Source organism: Strigops habroptila, chromosome 8, assembly GCF_004027225.2.
Source record: "Strigops habroptila isolate Jane chromosome 8, bStrHab1.2.pri, whole genome shotgun sequence".
NCBI classification, from domain to species: domain Eukaryota; kingdom Metazoa; phylum Chordata; class Aves; order Psittaciformes; family Psittacidae; genus Strigops; species Strigops habroptila.
In genome coordinates, this window is record NC_044284.2 from 36,918,167 (window position 1) to 36,934,882 (window position 16,716).

At 41.1% G+C, this 16,716-nt stretch overlaps 1 protein-coding gene across 11 annotated transcripts in view; it reads left to right on the forward strand.

The window, feature by feature from the left end:
• Window positions 1-16,716, forward strand: part of LPP (LIM domain containing preferred translocation partner in lipoma) — a 344,655-nt gene that overhangs the window by 284,796 nt on the left and 43,143 nt on the right. For all 11 annotated transcript variants that reach the window (XM_030495193.1, XM_030495197.1, XM_030495189.1 and 8 more), the window contains one exon: window positions 1,023-1,192. In XM_030495193.1, the coding sequence (XP_030351053.1) occupies window positions 1,023-1,192 (170 nt within the window). The remainder of the gene's footprint in view (window positions 1-1,022; window positions 1,193-16,716) is intronic.

Sequence of the window (16,716 nt, forward strand, 5' to 3'; positions counted from 1 at the left end):
CTCCGTGCATGAATTATTTTCAACAGTGATAGCTGGGTAAGGACATCAAACCTGTATGGGCTATCTCCATTTTCTAGAACTCAAATGAATGGCAGGGGAAAATGGCAAAGGTGTGTCTTCCACCCACCCTCTTCCATCATGTCTGTACCACAATCTTCCCTGAGAAAATGTCTTTTCCATGATTTAAGAAACCCTCTTTTTCTGAAATCCTGTCTTCACTTTAAATCTATCTGCCACATAACATCTTCAAGAACAATCTGAACAAGGCAGCAAGCCTTTTGTATGTCTTGTGTGCATGCAGATTTTTTGTGTCTTAAATATTTGTATGCGGCATTAACGACCTTTTTCAGAAACAGAGCTCTTGTGGCTTGTCTTTACTTAGAGTCTTTACTAATATCTTCTGATACACCTTTCTTGAAGGATGGTAAGAATAAAGTAGCCACAAATCAGTTTCTTGAGGAATAGTTTCTGTGCTTTAAATAAACACAATATCTTAATCCATATTAATCTTTAAACAGGCAAAAAGTAATTGAGTCCATTGAGGGAATTGGTTTAAGCTGCACAAGCAAAAACTACTCTTTAAATGCTAACAATTGCACTGCCAGCTTTATGAGACATTCTACCACAAAATCCTTTCATGTGGAGGCAAGGCTTTAGGCACAGGTTTATCCCATCTAATTGAGGAGCTGAGAATGACTATATAGCTTGGTTAGATGATAGCTGAATGGTTTGCATTTGGGGCTCAGACTTTGTATGACGATAACTGGCTAGAAGCAGCAGAACTGGTACCAATGCAGGCTTGGGAGCCAGTTTCAAGCCTCTCTAGATCTTTTCATGTGGTTCAGCACCAGAGTGACCTTCAGCACCACTGGATGTTTGTCAGCAGTGGCACAAATTGCTCTTCTGTTGGCTGAGCTTCTGTGTCCCTCTTACCAGTTGTGTGGCATAGGCATGTGGGAGTACCTTCTCTGCAGTTGAGACCAGGAGCTTGTTTTGACTTATTCCTTTCCCTTTGGTGACAGGCCGCTGTGCTCGCTGTGGGGAGAATGTTGTTGGGGAAGGGACTGGCTGCACAGCCATGGACCAGGTCTTCCACGTGGAGTGCTTCACCTGCATGATGTGCAACAACAAGCTGAGGGGTCAGCCTTTCTATGCAGTGGAGAAGAAAGCCTACTGTGAACCCTGCTATATTGTAAGTATCCGTTCTTGTTTGCACCATGATTTTAACACACAGACATTGGAAACATTAATTTCTTTTACTGCCATACAGTTGCCTTAGAATTAAAACCTGACAATCCCATGGCAGTACTGTTGGCATCAGTTTTTCCATGCTCTTCAGAAGAACTCTGATCTTTTCAGTTCCCTGGGTGAATTTTGTTTCCTGGTCTAACCTATCTCAGAAATGAAGTGTCCAAAGTGGGGGAAAAAGACCCTTTTTGTAATTATTTGAGCTCTGTAAGGAGCAGACTATATAGTGATCTTAAGCGTGTTGCTTTCAGAAGCTTTCTGTATTGAGAAACCTGATACCAAAATGCTTACAGATTGTGGTGCCCACTAAGATTAAGGAGGTGAGATGCAAGCTAGTATTAAAACTTCTAAAAATCAATACTTTTGCATTGTTTGATGGAAGTCTTTCTACTGAACTAAGGATCTTTGGATTGAATATCTTTTCACGCTTACCTTATCCTAAAATTTCATTTCATGCCTCCAAAAAGCTTTTAAAGAGAACAGTTAACAGTTGCTCTGAGGAGCTGCACCTTTTAAGAGGCTCCCATAAGAGCTAGTTGCAACCAGTCACACAGTTGCAAATTAAAGAAACATCACATAATATGCCTGAGGCCTTACCTCGGTGTGACCTTAGCATACAGTATATAGGGATAATAATTGTAATTTAGAATAAGAAAAGCACTGAAACATTCTTAAAGTGTTGGTATCTCTCTCTCTAAATCTCCAATTCACAGTTCTTTTTATAAACACTGGGCCTGAGACCCTTCCAGAATTGGATTTGCACTTCTGAAAGTAAAAATTGCTGCCTTTCTTCACTTTTCTGTCATTCTGATAGTAGCTAAAGCAATAATATGTATGTCTGAAAATGCCACCAATATCCCATTATTCCTTCTGTTTCTGCAGTGCCTTTGATGAAATATGTACAATGGCAGTGATATATGGGCTTTGTTAATTGGCTTTTAAAAACTAAATGATCTTTTGATGGAATATGTACCTTTTAAACCAGTTCCATTTTTGTTTGCACTAAAATGATTGCACTATAAAAAATTTAAGGTTAATTTCATGGCAAGTTTGACCATGTGCAAAGCACTGCAGACTTCAGGAAGGCGCATTCATAGTATGACTGGAGCAACTTTATATAACTGGAATTAAATATTTCACTGACTTCAGGCTGGAACTGAGTTCATCTGCTTGCAGATTGATACTTTCTTTTTCTCTTTTTTAAATCAAGCACGCATTCTTCACCACTCATCTGCCTTAGTTTGGGAAAACATCTGCATTAGCCACTATAGTAATGGTTTAAGATTATTTAATCCCATTACTTATACACTTCATTAGCCTGAGTGAATTGTTGTCAAGGGTTCAGTAAACTTCCTACATTGAAAGATAAAAGGATACAAAACGGAAAAGGAGAACGATTCTGTTCCTTGTTTTCTTTCAAATTTATCTTCTACCTATATAAGGGATAAAGAAATGGTAATTGCCTGGTTGCATACCCGTTTGTACGTTCTGTGATACAGCTTTGCAGCTCTGAGTGCAGAGGAAAGAGTAAACGTTTAATAGCTTTCTTTTTATATAACCAGAAGGGGCCTTTAAATGTTTATCCATGCAGTCCACAAAAAAACTGGTTATGGACTTTACCCAAAACACATCTGGATCTATCTGCTGCTGCACAGGCAGGGGAAAGGATGGCAATGCTGATGGGACTACGTATGCGTAGCTGGACAGCTGGTACCATGAAGGGGATATGGAAAGCAGGAATCTCGCAGTCTGATGCAGCAAAGGAAGGAAAAAAAAAACCCACCAAAAAAACCAAAACCACCACCCAAGCACACATTAAACTCTTAAATGTGGAAGAAAGAAGCATGGTGATCCTGAGTCTCAATACCCTTGAGAAAGCTCAGGATCTCTGCTGTGCCAAAAGCCAGATCTACAAAGGACCTAGGCACCTGCCATGCTATTGGCTTTAGGCCTGAGGAATTTGTATCATAGAGCATATGTCTCATTGATTTTTCAATGAAATGAGATCTGCATTAGCTTCAGTAGGATGATGAGAGCCTAAGTACACTGAGGGCCTGAACTAGGCTTGCAAGTTTTTCTTGCAAATGAGTTGGGGGCCTTTAACTTGCTGAGGCACAATATGAATGCTTTTGCCTTTAGATGTGTGATGCTGTCATACTGAAGTCAATGAGAGTTAATGACCTGCTTAAAATCAAGCCTGTGCTTAACGATTTTGCTGAATTGCGGCCTCTGAATTATTATTTTTTATTTTTTATTTTTTTTTGGAGCTTCCTCAAGTCCCATTATCAGAAAGTGACTTGGACACTTGAAGCCCTAGTTGTGTAGGAAATCAATGGGACTGAAGAACCCAGACTTAGGTTCCTGTGGACCTGAATTCCCATGAAAGGTGGAGCCTGTGTTACTAGACCAAGATTGCACAGCTCATCCATGGCTGTGGCCAGCTGGGAAAACAGGATTGTCAGCTGGTATAAGTCTGAGCAATTTAATGAAGCTTGTTTACTGGTCTGCCTAATTCACACTGATTTCTAGCACACATCCCCATTTCCCCAAGTCCCAAACTCTTGACCTATTATGCAAGCCATTAGGCCAAGCTGCTTCCTTTATATAAGGAAAATGAACTATAATACATGATACATAAATTCATGAATACTTTGATTTTATTTTTTTAATGATTCTTTTTTGTGACATGTGGCCTTATGTGCATAAAAACTATGCACAAAAATAAAAATACACATTTTTCAACAGTTAGAATTGGCTAATCTTTCCAGTTTATTATGTGGCTCTTCTTAGTTGTGATGGAGAGAAGCCATAATTAAGATTACTGCAAAGAGCTGTATTTAATTACTGGTTAGTCAATACCAAGCCTAAATAGCCTGCAGAAGGGTTGGTTTTTTGGGGTTTTTTTGTTTCAGGTTTTATTTATCAGTGACCCAGCTAAGATGAAATTCTCCAAAATTCTGAATTAACATTTAAGGAGATCAATCACTGGTTAAAAAATAAACACGTAAATATGAATATATATGTATTTCCTAATGGGAATTTGAGTACCAGAGTTAATTTCTTTCATACAAAATTCCCCCCACCCAAAAGCCAGTCACTATCAAATCCTGTTACATCTTATGAATGCAGTGAGTTCTGTTGCCAATGTGTTTGCTGGTTTTGCTCTGCATCCAAGGATTCTTTCATTATTGTTGTTATTTCTAAAACAGTACCAGTCTTCTCCATTAAGACACTTCTGCTGAACTAAAAGCAACTATAAAAAATAAAGTGTTAATAGGAGACAGATGTCTCTTAGTCATTATGACAGTCAAGTAACATCTGAAATATCATGATAGGGTTTCCAGTGTAACCAATGTACTGCTGTACATGTGATGAATGCTGTGTCTGCAGTATGTTATCAGTATACTTTTCTCCTCCCTTACAGGGCAAATTACTAATAAAAAAACATTTGGTTTGCTTCCCCTAAGTAGCTGAAGAGATTTTAGTGCTGGACTCAGTGCAGAAAAAAGCTTAAGAGTAATATCAGAAGAACCGTTGTTATCAAAGATTGAAGAGCAAGATGTTATAGCAGTGCCAGCTGTCTGCTTTCCAAATGCTGTATTATCATAAGGACTGAACACAAGGTTAACCAGACACACCAGTCTGGCAAGAGTGATGCTGCTGTTTTGTGAATGGGATGTTCTTTGATGTCCAGATGACTTTCTTTGGGACGTGGAAATTTTCCTCCATTCTTTATCCCCTTTCCTGGCAGACCGGTGGTTGGCAGTTGGAGATAAACTCTCTGAGGCTGCGGGCTGATAGGTGCTGAGTACCAGCAGTTAGTACAGAAAGCAGCAAGATCTTACAGGTGCTCCTGGCCTCTGAGGGTTTCTTCTGTCATGTCCAAGTTGATGTGACCCACCTCTGGGCCTTGAGGGTAAGACCATGGTGTGATGGGGAAGGGGACGAGAAAGCAGAAATAACTAACCAAGCAAAGCAGAAATAGCCAGGGACAGATGAAAGACAGTTGGGAGAAGTGGTGGGCTAGAAATGGTGAGCAATTGAAGGAAAGGAAAGAAACACTCATGTCTGTGTAGCTAGAGTGGGGGAAGATAGTGGCTATGCTCTGCAATGCCCTATGGAGAACCAGGGATCGAGGTTTCCTGTTTCTGCTTCACACTGCAAGATATGAAGAACATGACCCCAAAGATCACTCACAAGGAATTTTCAGGGTGAGGTTCATCTTTCCATAGTACTAAAGCTGTGGAAGCGCTTGAAGGGGGAAGAAATGTGCCCTGATCACTGCTGTTCCCCAGATTTAAACTTGGGGTCATAGTGGTCCATATTTTTCCCCCTGATGATTTGTTTTGTGAGAAAATTAAAAACCCAGATCTTCAAGGTTTCTCTCTGACTAGCTTCTAACTTTCTGGCCTATCAGAGGCTGTAGTTCTATAGGAGAAGATAGATCAGACCAGAACACAAGAGAAAGGCTCATGTGCTAGGAAATGGTACGACTGCAGCCGTTGGTACCATGGAGCACCCTTGGAAAGCTTAAATTTGCAAATCATTCTGAAATGTTGGTGTTAACTCAATTTGTGCTCATTGAAATCTCTGGTAAAACTGCTATCGGCTTCCTTGTGGCTGGTACTGTAAGCCTCACTCCATCCGTGCACGTGAGTGTGGTGGTTTGAAAGCTGTGCAAGAGCAGCTACCTCCAGCACATATGGTTTAAAGTGTAAGGTTGATCCCTGCAGTAAAATTACATCTATTTTTAAAAATAATTCTGCAATTTGTAAGCAGAGATTACAGCACTAATTTAGCAACCATGTAACAATTTAAATTGGACCAGAAAAGAGAAACTATAATTTAAAGATTTTTTTTTATGATACAAGTTTTCTTCTTTTTAAAGTAAAAAGCCTTTTATTCTTGTTTTTGTCAAGCAACGTATTGAATTTGAGAGTAATTTATGGAAAGTGCTGCCAGCATGGTATTGTGAGTGTTCCACAATTTGAATTTAAACTGCTCAATGGGATCATTAAGACTATTATGCCTCCTTTCCAAAGAGTTTGAATTTGAAATGACAACTGGAACAAAAATATAAAATAAACTAAAGAGAAGTCACGCACTCTTTACGTGGTGGAATTTTTCTGCCCTCGAAATATTTCATTGAGATCAATGCTCTTCCTCAGTGCTCTTCTAGAAAAAAGCTGGTGTTGCTAGTTTTAGTTTAGTGCTCCTGCATGAGTCATCAGCAGCAGGGAGCTGAACCTGTGTGACCCACGGATCTAAAAGCACTAAGTCTCAGCTGCTGCGGTAGAGAGATGCAGCTTGGCTGCAGCAGGCAGCAGCAGGCTCCTGCCCCAGGTATTTCTTACCTGCAACGGAAGATGTCTGTGGGCATAGCAGACACAAAACAGGTCCAGAGTTTTGTTTTGCTTACAGGCATGTTTTAATCCTATTCATTATTATCTGTGATAATTTTGCTAGTCTAGGAAACTTTGGGGCAAAAAAATCATGGCCAAAAACCTGTCATTCCTGGTAAAACTGAAAAAAAATTAATAAATCCCTTAAGAGTGTTACAGTCCTTTCTATTAATACCACCCAGCAACAGTTGATATAAAAAATACAGATGGAAGCTGGAGGAGGAGTGGTAGCCATAAGATCAGCATTACTGCTTTGAGTGATAAATAGTCTTGTGCAATCAGGGAATAAAACAGAGGAGGATGGGGTGCTATTGCATAAGCTGCACCTGGAGCTTCCAGGAGTCCAGGTCTAGGAGGTACAAAAATGTGTGTGTGTGTGAGAGAATATGTCAATGAAGAAGCTTCTGTCAGAACTGGGATGAATGCTGAACTTAGATGACCCTCTTGAAGCCTGCATCTGTTTTTTTCAGCTGTTGTAGGGAATGGGTCATGCCTCTGATTTTGTCACCAGACAAGAGGAAAAGGTTCCTTTGCAGAGAGACTGGGGTCAATAACCTCCTTTCTAAACTGGAATTATAAAGAAAAGGGAGAAAGCATGCCATGAGATGATGAGGTATGCTATATAGGAACTCCTCTGTGGCGACTTGGAGGCTCGTACCAAAAGAGGACAAGGCCAATTCATCTTGCTGTCCAGCAAGGACAGGTCAAGAAGTCTACAAACCAGAGAGCTGGAATTTTTTCTCTTACAGCTCTGAAGACATGAGAGTGTGAGCCCTGCCAAGAATTGCACTCGGCTCACCTTGACGGAGGATTCTTGGAGACCACACACTTGTCTGCTGGAGAGGGCTTAGAGGATGAAATTATTTTTTTCTCAGTGCAGCAGCAAGTGCTTGGCTAACTGGCACAAGTCACTTGATGGAATTAAAAGTGTAGGGCACCCTATTTTCAATCTACAGTAGCTGTTGGCCTTCATGGTGTTGACTGTTGTGAATGCAGCTGATTGATGTTGAAGTAGATAGGCAGAGCATCTGGCCACAGTATAACTGACTTTCTGGAAAGCTGAGCAGAGTGTTACTTCACAGGAAGACCAGCTATGGATTGTGCAGGTAAAGCATCTTGATGCTACAATGATAGCAGTGTTATGAGGGAGATGTTTTTGGAAAGGTCACTGTAGTGCTGGGCAGCATTTTAATAGATACTTCTGTGTTAGAAGATTGGGTGTGAAGTGTTGATTAACTAGTTCAGTGATGTTTTGGTAGCTGGAAGTTTTGGTTGGGATGGATGGATCATTTCCCACTCCTCTCCATTGTCCAGCTTTAAGAATGTGTCCTTATTAGATGAAGACTCCTCCTCCACACCTGGGCTTGCACAAGGCTTTTGTGATGGCTTGCCAGAATCCAGATTTTTTGTCCTGCATGTGTTGGCAGCCGTAACAACTTGAATTGTCTTGTCTCTGCCTTACACTTTTATAATTAGATGCATTTTTTGTATTTGATTATATGAAGCATTCATCTGACATGTATAATCTAGAGTAACTGTACAATGGGAAACTTTGTGGAGGGAATTCTTTGTGTAACTCAAATAAGGTCATATTGTGAAGCACCAGCTGCTGCCATTCAGTGAATTTCTTGCCTCACAGGGTGAATTCCACTGACCAACTGTATATTCTTAGGTAGAAAATAGTCTCCCTTTCTGCAGGACCAGTGGGATTTTATGGGTCCTGGCTATACATCTGCTTATGTGTCATACTGCAGTAGAGGGGATAATGAAGTCATTTAGCAATGACATCAAGCGGTGCCTTAAGATTTTCCTTTAGAAGGTAGCCCAACTCTTGTCTGCCTTTTAAAAACTAGCAGAAACAGCTAAGAACAGGAAAGAATGAAGTCTTAGGCACCAGCATCTTTGTAGTAGTGGGAAAATCTTCATCATTTGTGGTCAAGTATAGATGGGTATTAGATGCTAAGCCACATCTCGTGTTTGTAAGCATTCATCTCTGCTCTTCTTTCAATTGTACTTCACCACCTTCTCAGCACTCATTTGCTGCTTTCACCTTTTGCTACCTGAGTAGCATCTAGAGATGCTACTCTAGTAGCATCTGTAATAAACTCTCATTGTGGTGTGTCAGTGAATGACAGGCAATAGCCTCTGCCTCTAAAAACCTTCCTGGTAAACAGCAGCAAGTAGGAGAAGAAAGGCAGTGGCATTGCCTCCATATATTGTAGATAGAGAACTGACCCCAGGAATATTAAATGCCATTTTAGGGCATGGATTTCCATTGCTGGAAGCCTTGAAGGACAGGTGGGGCAAACATCTGTGAAGAACAGTAAAGATCTAGTCAAGCCTTCTGGAAGCAAGGGCAGAGCCTTTATGGGGATCTTTTCTAGTCCTGCTTCCTCCTCTTCTGAGCTGAAGTGACCTGTCCAGGACCACAAACATAGCCTGCAGTGTGCAGCACAGATTTTCCACATCCCAGTGTTCTGCCTAGTTGCAGTTCAGCCTGCAAAGATCTTCAAGTGAAGGGGCTACCTTTCTTTTCTTCCCCTCCTTGCACCACTGCTGTTTAGGGACTGGGCATGAATATGAAGAGCACCTGAAAGCTGAGAGCTTTTGGATATCCCAGGAGGGTGGGAGGTACCATGACAGTGTTCCCTTCCGTGAAGTCCTATTGCTTGCTTGTTAACCCTGCATACTTATTTGTCAATTCAAACTGCTGAAGACCATTATTTTAGAAAGGCTGTGATTTATTTGGAATAGGGCCTGTAATTTAGGTGTGTGTTTCTGCCAGATTCATGTATTACTGAGTTTGCTCTGTCCTTCGTAATGCAGTGATGTCAAAGTGCTGCAGTGTCCAGAGGTGAAAAAATTAGATCTCACTGAAGTAAATATGGGGTTAATATTCCTAGCAAACCCTTTTGATTACTTTGCACCACTGATCCTATGCTAGCAGAGCTGCTGGTAAAGCGTAGGCCTTGAAGCCAGGCTGTGATACCTGCCAGTAACAGAGCTGAATTTGTCCTGAAAGGGGTGTGTTTGGATTTAGAAGGTATCATTTGCCCTTAGCAGACTTGCAGAGAACAGAAAGTCTTATCTTGCTTGCCGTGTGATTCCAGGTGCCCTCTTACTTTGGTCCAGACAGCGATTTGCAAGCCCAAGTGCCGGGGCCTTTTGCAGCATGCCACTTCAGCTGTCTCCTTGGTGAAGCCATACTCCAAGGAATTTGCTCTGGCAAAAGCTCAGTCTGTGAGTCGATCCTCCCTCTAGCGTCCTGTCTCTGTTTCTTCACGCCAGGACAGCAGTTTGCGTGCAATGCTTGTTTGCAGTAGAGGAAACTGTTTAACTTGCCACCACACACACACACAAACCCCACTGGGCTTGGTAGATTTCTGGTTAAAAAAAAAACAAAATCATGCCAGTTTAGGGAAAGTGCAACAAGCATGAATGGTGACAGGAGAAAACGTTTATAGATTCTAAGAGCGTGGTGAGCGTTTGGTGCTCATGGAGGGTCAAAGCAAATTGCAAGTATGTTGTTTTTTCTCAGCTGTGTTGATTATAAAGCTGTGGGCCAAGTAAAATATTGACAGAAGATGTAAATCATCCACCGGGGTATTCTGGGTAGAAGGAAAACCAGATTATAGCTCAACTCTTGGTGCTGTAGCATTTGCTGGGAACAAGAAATTACTGTGCTCTGGTAGGCAGCAGCTTTCACAGGAGCAGAGAGCATACTGGCTAATGTTGCCAGCGAGACCTGTGGTCCCTGTGTCTATGCCCATCCCTGAGGACCATCCATATCAGTTGAGACAGCAATGGCACCATGCGCATTGGCGAGCTTGGAGCTGACAGGATGTCTGGGTGGTTTAAAATGAGTGATGAGTTCCGCACAGCATTGCCCCTGCTTTTCCCTGGCTGCTGTTTCCCAACAATTGTTTGACGTAGAAGCACATGTGGGTTTTCTTGCAGCAACCTGATACTGTAACTCTCAAAGCAGATTTACTGCACAACTCTCTGAGGCAGTGCAATAAGTGCAGGGAATCAGAAACAGGTGGCAATCTTTATGCTACATGCCCATGTTTTCAAAGGCTTTTGTTGTTGTCAAAAATGGAGCTTTGGGGGGAGGGAGGGTTCGGGAACACACCAAGAACCTTCGTAACATCTTTGGTTTCAGGTATAAAGCAGGAATTCAATAGGCTTCTTTAGGCACTGTAGGAATCTGCTCCTGTAGATGCTGGGGACTGGAAAAGATCTTTATATTGTTTTGATTTTTATTGTCTTGCTGAAATTAATCTGCTAACATGTGATAATTTAATGCTGTGGCTCACTGTATTTACATCCTTGCTTTTGAATCTAACACTAAGTGGCCTTCTGTTGTTTTCAGATTCTCATGTTACCTAATGCTCTTCATTTAGGTATTTTTTCAAACTACTCTGAAAATCTAAACAAAAAATGGTTATGGTGGCCAAAACCTAAAAGTTGCTACTGTCCAAACCTGGATATTTTCCCTTGCTTGTGAAGGGAAATGTAGATAGGGGGAGGAGGGAAGGAATCAGTGTTGAAATGTAAATTAACTTCCAGATATTATCAGGAATTGGGATTTTAAGTATGAATATTCCATTAGCTCCTGACAACGTAGTTTTTTGTTTAAGGACGTGTTTGAACCAATACACCATCTTGGCGTTCCACCAAGAGAGGTATCTGTGTAAATGCAGTCTGTGTTAAAGTCAGACAACACTTTCAGAAATTTATTTAATATTTCCTACAGCAAGCCATCTGTGACTGGTCATATTTTAGGAAGCAAATGAACATTATAGCAATGTTCTCCACTCTATTTGAGTAACTTCTAGACTTTTTAAATTAAATGTGCTGCCAAATATTTATGTTCTGTTGTGAAAAGAAAAATATTTGTTTGACATGCTGGTCTCCCTGGCAATTTGCAGTCGGTTGCTCCTCTTAGGGGCTGTGCTTTTCTCATGGGTTGTGTAAGGCACAAGAAGGATATGGGCATCTCTGCAGCTGCCTTTTGGGCTTACTGCTTAGCAGCAAGTAGTGGCAACTGTAATACATGATGGGGCTTTATGGTGAGGGAGAGAGGCTGAGCCCTGGGTCCTTTCATGGACGATGTGGTGTGTGACGTGGGCAGGCTGAGGGCCCGGTTGTCCCTGCTGTTGGCATTGGTGGGTCAGAGGGTGGTGGAATAGCTACTGTGGCAACTGCAGCACTCCTGTCAACATGCAAAAGGCTCAAGAGTTCCCAGAAAAGCCAAACCACTTTGCAAGATGTCTTCCAGTGCATCTGCCACAGGGACTGCAGCCATCACCAAGGCAACCAAGTTGCCAGCATTTAGCAGCAGCAAGGCAGAAGGAAAAATAAGTGATGGCCTAAGTCACAGCTGGCAAATGCTACTGAGCCTAAACTGCCCTGATGGAGCTGAGCTGTGCTCTAAGTAATATATGCTCTGCTTTTAGCAATAGTTTTCACAAAAGTCTCGTATTTTGTCCTGTTCCACAGATTTATGGCTGTCTTAAATGTAATCACTCTAAGGTAGTGAAATGCATTTGTTCAAGGGCTCAGAAATTGTTGTGATCCTGTTATTACAGAAAGGTATTAATAAACAACTAAAATATTTGAAACTGTCCTAAAATAGTTAATTCCATTTTGGAAAGGTTGAAATGTTCTCGAGTCCTTAGTGGCATAGCACCAATTTTGCTCAGTACTCATTTGGAATAGTCCATGTAACTTGCCTGTATTTACCACCTTGGCATTATCACAACTAGCAGAAGTCCAGATGAATCACCAGGACATAACCTGTATGCATGTGTCTGTCACCTATTGTATCAAAACCATACACAGAATGTACATGTTCTTACTTATATGTTGGAAAGAGTCCCTTGCAACATAGGAATGGAAGAGAAAGCAGTCCTGATTTGCTCTAGTAGTTCTGACAGGTTTACTTTCACTTTGGCATGGCAGTAAGATTAAAGTTTTATAGCAATTTCACCTCCATCCAGACCAAAAAAAAAAATAAAAATCATAAAACCTCTTCTTTCTGCTACTTAGATTTCAAACTCTTTATAGAGCTTCTGCATCTCTTAATAAAATCCTTAATTCATTTTGAACATTTTATTGTCACTTTGGATAAAAATTTAATCAGATAGAATTATTGCCCTTCTAATATTCCCTTAACCTTTGCATTTTAGACTTAGACCATATCTGTTAAATTTTAAAATCACTTTTTTATAGACTTGAATGCCCCCATCTCTGGTTTAGAGGGTACTTTTGTACAGAAATGCTGTAGTCTGTCTTGAGGTCATGTGAAAACTTAAAAGGCTCTAATGTGAGCACTGCTCGCTTTCCACTGAAGTCTTGCATGCCCTATTAATTACTTTAATAGTGACATGCTGGTTTAAGGGAGTTCTTTATTAATACCACTAAATCTTTTTTTATTGTTGTTTAAACACTTTTTCTTTCCTTTATGTAGATGTATTTAATCCCTTCTGTCTTTAAAATATATGAGTGCATAACTCCATATGAGGTGTTTTGGCACTTCCAGTTCGCCTTCTCGGGAGGGCTAGAGGAGTATTTTACTCCCTTGCCTGTAATGTCCACATCCTAGCTGAGAAGTGCACATCTGTACTTGTGTCTGTAATCATGTGTTAGATTACTGGGGTGGAAGCAGTTTTTGAAACCTGGTGTCTATCTTTCCAGAAATAATATGCAGTGAACTTGCTTTTACTCTTCTAGGATGTTGAGATTTTAGAGGTCAGTTTAGCTTTCTTATTGGAAAATGAAGCCCTCCCAGTTCAAGAGAGGACTTGCTTATGTTTGAGCCTCTTCCTAGCAAGCAGAACACATTGATTTGCTCTCCTTAATCTGAACTCTGTAAGTAATAATATTCTGATGTATAACATTCACTATACCAGTTTATTTCTATAGTAGCCCTTTTACTGCACTAGCTAGCTGGTAAAGCGTTGACATCCATGCCTGCAGTTGGATTTTAGCCTAGCAAATCTTGGGGTTTGTTTGTTGGTTGTTTTTTTTTTTTTTGTGATTTTACAAAATATGTATTTTTTTGATCCATATTAATTGCAGATTTTCTTGGTCTGGGGAGGTGAAACAAGGTATGAGAAAGACATTATATTCAGGACCTGAAGAAACATTTTCAAAAGCACATGACTGAGAAACTTGATGATTTTTGGTTTGGTCTCTTGACAATGATGAGGCTTGAACTCTTACTACTAAGTGATCTTATTCTTTAGTCACTTTTGAAAGTTGCATCTCGAATAGCCATTGATGGTGGTTTCTCCATGGGACTCTCACACATTTTATATCTATAAATAAATTTCACTTTTTCTTAAAGAAAATCGCCGTGGATTGTGGAAAAGCTAACTGTGAAGAGGGTTCACCAACAGCGACTAGTTGTTTCTTTGGTGAAGGGACAGTGGTTTTGGGCTGGGTTTTTTTTCTTTTGTGTGGGAAAAGTATGAAAACATGTGTTATACTGTGGGATCTGTCTCTCGGCCTCTCCTCTCCCAGATGGCTTCTGGCTCCTAAAATCATCTATGCCCAACTGGCTAGTGGTAATGGTTTCTGAGCATCCTTCCGTGCCCAATGTATACCTGTACTTACACACAGACTTTTACAGGAAGAATCTGGAAGCCTGAATTTGGTCTGAAATGATTTGGCATTTGCCTGGGAAAGGTATCTCTTCCTTTCATGGACCTTCTCTCTGGTGCGTCCAAATTGCTCTGCAGTTACCAGTATCACACTTGGCAGTTAAGTGGGCAAAGCCTTTTGCTTTCAATTACCATTTTGATTTTAGGAGCAGGCAGTATACTCATGCACTTATATGGTACTGAATGGTTAATTTTGCATTTTCAATTTTTGCTAAATGGCAGCCTTTGTGTTTTAGAATAAACAGCTAATTAAATGGCAAGGCTAAGTGCTATTTGGTGGGCCACAGGTGTAGAGTCACTCTAGGTTAGATAAGGAATCTGATCCTGTAAATCAAATTAGTCTAACATATGGGCCTGCTCTCAGTGATCCTGATTTGAATGTTTTCTTTGATATTAATGGGAGCTCAATCAGACTTCTGGTACCCAAGACAATGTGGCTAATGAAAGTGTAAGAGGCATAGACCCCATCTCATAAAGTGATCCTCTTGATTATGTGAGGAATCTAGGCTGGCTTCATTAAAAGAGTTTTCATTTATTTTAAAGTAGAAGGTAAGTAAGGAGGATTCAAGTGAATTTGAGTGGAAATTCTGTAAGATTAACTGAAAAGCTAAACCCATGCTTTTTTCCCACCCTTTAAGCTTGTGTTTTCTTCCCTTTTCCTTTGTGGATACCTTATTTGTTTTTTAAATAAATAATCATATTTTAAAGCAGTGTAAATAAATTGCAAAGTGTGCTCCAATGGGGTGGATAAATATATTCCATCTGCTGGGGAGCGATTATTAAATAATTCACCAGTGGCAATCCTAGGAGTGGTTATCCATTTCCCCCTCATTCATGGGCAATTTTTTCTACATCCCGTAGGAACTCATTATGTTTTCTCTGTACATAATGTTTAATAATTTTTAAAATCTGGCACTAACCCTTCCACCTACGGATTCTTCAATTTTTCCAAAACATTTGTGCATGTGGATGCTTGTATATGGTGGCAGAGAAGGATATTTGTTTCCTTTCTTCCTTTTTTCTTTTTTTTTTTTTTGCTCCTTTGTGCTGAGGGAAGGTGGGCATTGGTGTATGAAGTGAGGCAGGGAGTTGGGAAACAAATATCCTTTTGTGCAAGGGGATTTGCTCCTGTGCAAATGGTGGATGGGTCACATCCCTGCTCTCACCCTTGTATTGAAATTAGCATGACTTCAGGGCTGTGACAGCAATCAAGGCTTAGCTCCTACTTCAACATTTATAAACAAAGGAGTAGGAAGCAAGGAGGAGGAGTAGGGCGTGCATTTGAAGAGCCCTGTCTTCTTTTTCTCAATGTTAGGAAGAATTTCCTATCTTCTAAGGGACCAAGAGTAAGCCCAATGAGCCTGGCTTGTGGAGAAGCAGCAAGCAGTTACTGATAAAAGCTAGAGCCATATACCATCAGTGGAAAAATTGCCACAGATATGTGGATTGGTGGGTTTTGAGTATGACTTTAAGGGAAAATCTCAGTTTCTTGTGGTAGCTAGCAGACCCAAAGGCCTCCCGTGTGGCCTTTAAGCAGGGAGAGTGGCTAGGAGGAGGACTGGACGGGGCTGGTGCGCAGCAGGAAGCTGCGCAGTCAGCAGCTGGCGCCTCCAGTGATGAATCCCGTTTCAGCAAGGTTCATGTTCCTGTAACTGCATCTGCATCACAGGGCAGGAGGTGAAGGACCACCATCCTGTCCGACCACCACTGCCTGGTGCCAGTGCCCAAGGTCCTGTGGTCAGAGCTGGGCTCTACCCAGCTGGAGGCAGATGTTTGCAGTTAGAGGACAATCACTACCTTGGTGGTAAAATGTGTAATTAGCCACAGGAAATTCTTTCCTCAGCTCATGAGGATGGGAAGGTAAAAGTGTCTCTTAATGCTTTCACTGTTTTTCTAGGGAGTTGAGCAAATCTGGCTGCCCTCACAGCAGGGAACAGCAGTCCTATCCTCATGCAGGTAATGCTCTCTGCTGTTCTCTCGCACATGTCCAAGGGGCCATTCTGTTAGCCAGAGAGAAACAAAACCCTGTCACTGAGAGGCGGGGAGCTGTTTTCCTTCTCTCTCCTTCTTTTTCACGTTCCCTGTAGGCATGTGCAGACTGGATTTCAGAGGCTCTGTACTAAGCAGCAGCAAACAGTTTTTCCCTGAGACAAAAAGCAGACCCTAACAGTTTGGTTTTGGCTGTAATTTCTGAATGATTCTTGACTGGGAAACTCTTCCTTTTGTAACTCAGTTTTGCTGGTTTGTTTTGGGGGTTTTTTTATTGGGGGGGGGAATAATAATTGGATGTGAATTAGCAGAACCTTGAACATGTTGCTTGTTTGTGAAGAAACAAGCACTGCAGAAAGAAGAAAGGCTCTTCTTTCCTTTGCAAGACACTTTCCAAGCTCATATGCCAC